At 40.0% G+C, this 8,436-nt stretch overlaps 1 protein-coding gene across 4 annotated transcripts in view; it reads left to right on the top strand.

Moving 5' to 3' along the window:
* Positions 1 to 1,628: 1,628 nt before the first annotated feature.
* Positions 1,629 to 8,436, top strand: part of RXFP1 (relaxin family peptide receptor 1) — a gene marked incomplete at both ends in the record, with an annotated part of 100,728 nt that continues 93,920 nt past the window's right edge. For all 4 annotated transcript variants that reach the window (XM_082607734.1, XM_082607735.1, XM_082607733.1 and 1 more), the window contains one exon: positions 1,629 to 1,677. In XM_082607734.1, coding sequence (XP_082463860.1) covers positions 1,629 to 1,677 — 49 coding nt within the window. The remainder of the gene's footprint in view (positions 1,678 to 8,436) is intronic.

Here is an 8,436-nt window from a genome sequence, read left to right as displayed (position 1 = left end):
TAAATTAGGAGCTTGGGATTAACAGATACACACTACTGTATATAAAATAGATAAACAACAAGGACCTTTCGTATAGCACATGGAACTCTATCTTTTTTTTAAACATCTTTATTGGAGTATAACTGCTTTACAAGGGTGTGTTAGTTTCTGCTTTATAACAAAGTGAATCAGCTATACATATACATATATCCCCATATCTCCTCCCTCTTGCATCTCCCTCCCATCCTCCCTATACCACCCGTCGAGGTGATCAAAAGGCACCGAGCTGATCTCCCTGTGCTATGCGGCTGCTTCCCACTAGCTATCTACCTTATGTTTGGTAGTGTATATATGTCCATGCCACTGTCTCACTTCATCCCAGCTTACCCTTCCTCCTCCCCATGTCCTCAAGCCCATTCTCTATATATGCGTCTTTATTCCTGTCTTGTCCCTATCTATTCAATATCTTGTAATAAACTATAAAGGAAAAGAATCTGAAAAAGAATATGTACGTATACACATATATACACATATATGTATAACTGCATCACTGTGTTGTACACCTGAAACTAACATGATATTGTAAATCAACTATACTTCAATAAAAATTAAAATAAAAAAGAAAATGCATTCCATGCAAATGTTCTTTACATTTACATGTTTTTCCCCCCCACTGCTAAAAATAATGAAAGTCATCATCCTATGAACGGCTGCCATTTAGTAACCACCCACAATGCTCTAGAACCCATGCCAGACATTCCGTGTGCTCTGGGCTGATCATCACAGCTACCTGGCTGGAGAGATGTTTTCCTCCCGAGAGGCAAGGCTCGGCCAAGAATTAGCAACTCCACAACTCTCAAGAAGCAGACTGTGACTCAAACCCAGGAAGGTTTTACTCCACAGCCAATGACCCAGCGTGGTCTCCACCGTAGTAAAACTCACAAGTTTGAGAAAATTTAAGATTTTTTTGTCATTCCTTTAGATTGTTCTTTGAACAATATCCTATCCTTCAAATGCCTAAACTCAGACAGCTCATAAAAGATTGCTGGAAGTTACACTTTAATTCTTGCCTTATAGATAATTCCACAAAGGCATTTTTGCCCTGTGTAGTTCTGTTCGTTTCCCAGTCCCACGTCGTAGGGGAAAAAACAATTTGGGCTTGTGATGTATCTCCAAGCTCGATTTCTGTCTCTCTGCATGACTTTGATCAGTTCAGACATTTGTCAGAGTTCATACACACCCTCCTTTGTAGACTGTCACAAGGCATGCAAGCATGATGTTTAGAGTCAACAAGAAGAGCCTGTTTGTTCTCTGTCTGAAACTTTTCATCCCTGCTCAGATTTGTCTGTGCATGTGTGTGTGTGCACGTGCATGTGTGTGTGTGCGTGCCTGTGTGTGTGTGTGTAAAGAAGGATATTAAGACTTTGGAGAAGGCGGGTGGGGAGGAGAGATTCTGAGAGAGGAAGAAAGAAAAAAGAGGGAATGGAAAGAGAGAGGGAGAGTCAAGGGGAGAGGAGGGGGGAGCAGCTGCTTTGTAGCTGCTAAGATTGCAGACAGAAATAGCACACAACCACCGTGAGCCGATGCGACTCAGAAGCCAGGACCAAATTGTATTCACTTTCATTAATCAGTTTCTCTGAGGGAAGGAAATGACATCTGGTCCTGTCTTCCTCTACATCTTGATTTTTGGAAAATATTGTAAGTATGCTCAGCATTTAATTTTGTCTACCTTAGGATTTTATGAAATAATCAAAAGTACAAATGTTTATTACTGACATGTATGCTTTTAAGGTGCAACTGCTTTTTCTGATAAAACTGTTATCTCACTTCAGAATGATTCCTCTGAATACATTTCTGGTGTTTATATTAAAAACTAGAATACTAACATGCCAATGTAAACCTATGCTTCGTAACCACCAATTGGTTTGATATTAACAATTGTTTTATAAGCCATGGTATATTTCAAGAGGAGTGGTCCTTAAAGAGATTGCGTTCAAGGAATGTGCCCATTGACACATCCTGGGGAGGTCTGTACATTTGCTCCCGGCTCCTGTGTGTTTATAACGCTTCATTATCCTAGCCCTTTGTGATTTCTATCATAGGTACGCCTCCTTAGGGAAAGATGCATTCAGAAAACTCCTTTTTTTTATTTTTAGCACGGTTTCTCACTAGAAAGAAAAACCAGAGAAAGCAGGAAGCGGTGAAAACCACAAACACATGAGGAGCCCAAATGGACATTTTACTTTGGCTATCATGACAGTTTTTGCTTCCTCTCCGTATACGTGTTTTATTTTCAGAAAATCTGTTTTTTGATCAAAGGAAAGAGTTGTTCTTCATTAAACCTTATTGAAAGTTTATTAGGTAAATAGAAATAAAATGTTTTTGTTTCTTAGGTAATACATGATGAGGAAAGTCAAAGCAAATCAAGAAAGAAAACTTTCTGGTTCCCTTTCATACCTTGTGATGCTGGGAATTATTAAGCTGTAACAAATTTAGAATTCACAAGCATGTTTCCATTCCTCTGTCTCTTAAAAGTTTGCAGAAGTTTATTTACACTAAAACATGCTATTGAAGAATATCTCAAAGTAAATTTCAGTCCTAACTCTCTCAATTCTGATGGCAGGCACTGCACCAAAGTGATTTTTTTCCTTTATCTCCAGTCTTCCTGACCTCTTAGTACACCTCACTTTGTCAGTTGAAGATGTGGGTTTGCATGTAACCAAGGAAATGGCTCCAAATCCTTTAGAAACATTCTACTTCCTAGCTTTCTCCATCTCTGATCTTATTGCTGACATTCCCATTTTTTAACTAGAGGATGAAAAGTCAAAGTGCACACCATCACCAAAAGCTGAATGTTTCTAATATAATCCAAGTGTTTTGACTTTTGCAGCCAACACCCTCATAAATCCATAACATATTTTTCTATCTCCTCTCCAATTTCAATAAAATGAGCAGATTGAATAAGCCAAAGGAATACTTCCAAATAGGCATTCTAGGATGAGGGATTCAAGGGAATGTAAAAGGTATTCAGGGCAGGTAGAGAAGCAATTTGGCTGATGTGTTATCAGTCATTTGGTAACAATGTTCTATGTTTAGTAAAAAAGTTCTATGTTCTCTTTTGTCAATAAAAAATTATCTTCATGAGCAGAAAATAGGTAATAGTGATGAAGATGATCATTTTCAAGCCCTCCAACTTTTAAAATTTATCTTTGGACTTTTAAAATATGTTGATAATGCACTCTGAGTCCTCCTCCCTCCATGCCTTCCAGAAACAGAATTAGGCAAGCAAGACTTCTGGCTACATGCTGTCAACAGGGTGGGTGGGCTGGAGGGGCATTTGACAGGGGCCCCCAACCCACACCTATGACTCACCAGTTAGTTTATCCCATCATCAAGCCCCACCAATGAGAGGATTTCCTGGGCATATAGCAGAAGAAGTCAACCACATAATGACAACGTCTTAAATCTCCATAACTAACCGCATGGTTGTTGTTAGTGGTTTGTTTGTTAACCCACTCTCCTGTTGCCTTGAAAGGACAGTGTGCTATTATGGAAGATTTAAGGTGCTTGACAGCACTGCCCTGTACTAGCTCTATACTTTTCCACAATGACTTACCCTCTGAGTCTTAGTTTGTAAAATGGCAATAAAGTCTTTTACCCTATCTACCACCCAGAGCCCTTGTGTCTGGTTCTTTATTACATTAAGTGGCCTCCTTGGATCTTCAGAACAACTCTATTAGGTAGATACAATTAAGCACATGAGGAATGAAAGACCAAGGACATTCAGTACCTTGTCACAAGACTCAAGCTAATAAATGCCAAGATTTGAATGCTTTCATAGTCTACGCTCTTTCTCCCAGACCGTGAACATTCTCAGTAGAGATAATGTATACCACAGGGCTTTGAAAACGGAAAGCCCTTTATACACCTAAGCAATTATCAGTCACCCTTTTAACCAAAAATATTTATCGAATGCCAGTTACTTTAATAAGCAATAAGACTAAAGGGTGTCTACAGCATGGTCCCTGCTCTGAAGGGTTAGAGTGAAGGAGAGAGAAAGTTATCTAGGGTCACCAAACTCCAAGACAAGGGCAAAAACCTAGGGGTGCACAGAGAGGGGTGACATTAAGATTCAGAAAAGATTTCCTTTCAGCCTTGAGAATTTTTTATTCTTAAAAAATTCCTCCATCTATTGTCTAATTAGCTGTATTGTGCCAATGTTAATTTCTGAGTTTTGATAATGTACTCCAGTTAGATAAGATGGTTCCATTAGGGAAAGCTGGGTGAAGGGTATATGGGACCTCTTGTACTATTTCTGCCACTTCTTGTGAGTCTAAACTAGTGCAAAATTAAAAGTTATAGAATAATCCCCTGGAAGAATTGTATCCTAATTCCTTATCAGCACATTCTCTACTCATTACTTAAATGGTATCATCAAGCAAAAAATAATCATTTTACTTAACACTTTGTTTAGGCAGGGAATAAGTAAGGAAATAGGAAATAGAAGGGCCCAGATATGAACCTGATCCATTTTAGTATTTTGCCAAGGCTCAACCCATCTGGGAAGGTCCTCACTTTTGGATTCCAAGTGGCTACCTACAAGACCACCTGGTCTTTGCCTTGGGTTCTGGTACTGGCATATCTTCTAGCAACTGTCTTCTTTAACCATGAGGAAGGAGACAGGAAGAGCCTTTCCTGAACTAACCATCAGTACACAAAAACCAGACCTTTAGTACATGAAACAGGAGAATACTGGCATATTTACCCACCTCCAAATGATGGAAGAAAAAACTTTCCAATGTGCAGACTACAGAGTATCTAACAGTTCACCTGATATTTTTTAAGGTTGCTAACAATTTTATATTGTTCTTACTATGAATTTGGAATCACATCTTTACATTTCAAACAGAAAATTAACAAGTCTGTGCAAATGCAGCACCAGCATCTGTATAAAGATAAACAAATTATTACATTTGTGAACTAAATCGTTTTGCAAGCTTAATTTCACGCCTTAGGACAAACCTGTTAAACTGAAATGCCTGGAGTTGGGTATTCTAGTTAGGCTTATTTTTTGTCTGAAAAAAATAAGCTTTTTTATTATATAATTTTTAGGTGTACAACATTATAATTCAACATCTGTATACACTACAGAGTGGTCACCACCCCACATCTAGTTACCATCCATCACCATACAGCTGACATCCTTCACCCATTTCACCCACCCGCCCCCAACCCCCTTCCCTCTGGCAACCACTCATCTAATCTCTGTATCTATGAGTTTGGTTTTGTTTTACTTCATTTGTTTGTTTTGTTTTTTCAAGTCCATATATGAACGAAATCATACAGTATTTGACTTTCTCCATCTGCCTTACTTCACTTAGTGTGATGCCCTCCACGTCCATCCATGCTGTAAATGTAATCCATGGCAGGGCTGCATTCTCTTTTTATGGCTGAATAGTATCCATTGTGGATGTATACCCCATCTTCTTTATGCATTCATCCATCAATGAACAAAATCTGCACAGACCAGTTACTAGTAAGGAGTTTGAAACAGTAATCAAAAATCTCTCAACAAACAAACTGTACACATTTGTACCATTTTAGTGTCAAGTTCTAGGACTGTGTTATGGATGTGGTGGCCGTTATATCTCCCATTTATCGAGAGCTTTCCATGGACCACAAACTGTGCTAAATGCTTTACAAACATGATCTGACTTTATCCCTGTAACAACCTTAAGGGATATTCTCACTTTACAAAATAGGAAACAGAAAATGAGAAATATTAAGTCACAAGCCTGGCATCACCCCTTAGTAAGTGTTGCAAAAAGAGTTTTCAATCCAAGTCTGTGTTCTTGAATGGCCTACACTAGTAAAACATGATTCAGTGCTAATGCTTTCTAAAGCTACAATATCTTAGAATTAAAACAGACCTGAACAGATCCCCTCATCTAGCCCACTGGCCTTTAATTAAGCACGTTAGATATTTTTCCATTTTGGAGATTAAGCAGTAGAGAAATATTGACGAGCCCAAGGTCACAGAACTGGTAAATCCAAACATAAACAAAGTTTCCATTAGAGCAGGCTGTCCTCACCCCAGGGAAGTTTGAGAAATCCATGCTCCATATTTATGCATGTCCTCCTATGGGCCGGTACCATCTGCTTTACATACACTTCTCATCGTGCACCGGGGATTGATGAATGAGGATAGATGTGTAAATAATGAGAATGAATAGAAAATTAGACTCAACCTGTACTGGTTCCAGGATTTTGCTTGGAAAGCACTTTTGCTTACGGCCCATGGCACAGAGCTTTACCCACAGGAAGTACCAGTACATAGTGACTTCATTCTCATCTTAGCTCACTTCTCCCGCCCCCTGGATATTTTCTCCCCTTGTTGTGTCCACAGTCGCAGCAGCCCTATTTCCTGTCTCACGCGCAGTGGTCCAACACTCTCTCCTCTTCTCAGCTCTGCATCCCCACCCATCACCCTGGTCGGAATAAGTAGGCTCCATCTCTGAAACCAAAAGCTGTTTCCTTCTTTGGAAATAAACAGGGACAAGTTGTGAGTATTTCAAATTTAGTTTTTATTCTCTATCACAGCAAAGGTAAATGTTGAGTGGGAAAAAAGGACAGTATTAAGTGAGATCTCTGGTTATTTGTGTTAGGAATTGACATTCCTGTAAAATAGTTGTAGTTTATATAATAATTTGGAGATTTGATTTTCTGTTAAATAGATTTGTTTTATAATGATTTCAATATTACCTGAATTAACTAGAGCCACCTTATTTCTTACGTCTTCTATAATAATGAACATGTCTTTTAAAAATATTCAGTGCTCCCAAACTATGTGAAGATTATTTTGGGGGAGGGGGACCCTCGGCTTTTTCACTGGCTGTTCCAGGCCACACGGAGCCCTGGACCTTGGTCACCTCTGGTCACTCTGCCATCTCCTCTGTCCCCCTCTCCCTCCCCATCCTTCCTCCTCAACCTGCCCCCTACCCACATTGCCCCAGGAGCTCAAGTTCTCATTCTATAGTGAAGAACAACACAGAATCCAGGCCCACCTTTAGTCAAGGTGCCCACGTGATTTGCTATGAACAAGGACAGCAGATAATCTGATACATTCTCTAATAGTAAGGTTCACCCCTTTTAGAAGGCAGTTGAGTTTTTAAATCATCCTTTTTGCTTTTTGGTAGAGGGTTGAGTGTCTGCTTGAAGGTCACACAACTACATCCTCGAATCCACTGAAAAACCATTTCGCTGCACTATTTTCCCCTAACAGTCTTTTCTCTTGATTCTTACCTAATTCATTTAAAGAAACATTATATGAAGTCTCTTTTTCCATCTCCAGCAGTCTGAGTCCTCAGTGAATCGCAATTTGACAAAACAGTTTCCTCTTATGTCTGTCAAGTACTTTATAAATTTAAGTTTTATAAAATTAGACATTTTTGAGTTCAAAGGAAATGTAAAGCTCACAGCATACAACACGCTCATTTTTCATGTAGGAAGAAATTGAGGCCAGATAACTGTGCTCCCTTTTGTTTTAAGCTTTATTATCCTTTACTCACTTTTAAAAGTGGGTCTCCAGTTTCATATGTAGGACAGGACGGACAGGATATGCAAGAAAAATCAGAAGGGTAAAACATCACCTTTAAATAGAAAGAACCTAGACTGGGGTTATTAAACCCAGGATTATTACATTTATTATCCACCAAAATCCTAGCCTCAAAAATTAAGATTTGGCAATACACTGACCTTGTGTCATCATGTTTCACACACCCTGCCTGGCAGATAAACATTTTCTCAACCAAGGATAGACTGGGCAGAGGAGAGAAGCATCCTGATGACACCTTACCAAGTCCATGCTTGCACTCAGGTCCAAGTTTAAGGAAAGGGACTTTTCAAATTGTCAGAGTAAATTCAGACCCCGTGGATGTTTCCACTCTCTGCATCCCTCGCTCCCATGCTGTTCCCCAGACAACTATCTTGTCTTTAAAGATAGAGCATTTTCATCACGTGCCACGCCAATGAATGAATGGGGCCCCTGGGGTGTCCCGCTAAAGTGAAAGAGGCCTTGGGCGTGTGCTGCTGGGATGAGACTGAGATTGCCATGCACGGGTCCAGGAGAAAACTGTCTACGTCCCGGGACTAGTTGGTAGACGATCAGAGTCTCACTGCTTCTCGTTTCAAGACAGGTGCTTTCTTTTCTCTATCTTACCCTCCAATAGCTTAGGCACCAAATACCTATGTGATTAACCCCTCCCATAACCCCTTCCTCCTTTCCACCCCCAAAATCATCGTGTCTTCTGTCTCTGCGTCTACGCCGAGGCTGGTACCAGAGAGACGGGATGCATGTGAGACTCTGCTCCTATGAATAGAGGCCCCTACACTGGCTTCCCTCCCTTGCCTCACCGCAGCACAGACAACATTTCCTGAGATGGGCTCACACGTTTTCCA

This window comes from Mesoplodon mirus (genome assembly GCF_964341445.2).
Source record: "Mesoplodon mirus genome assembly, chromosome: 2".
Taxonomy (NCBI): domain Eukaryota; kingdom Metazoa; phylum Chordata; class Mammalia; order Artiodactyla; family Ziphiidae; genus Mesoplodon; species Mesoplodon mirus.
The sequence above is the reverse complement of the archived record's forward strand: the minus strand, read 5'-3'. Positions and strand labels throughout refer to the sequence as shown.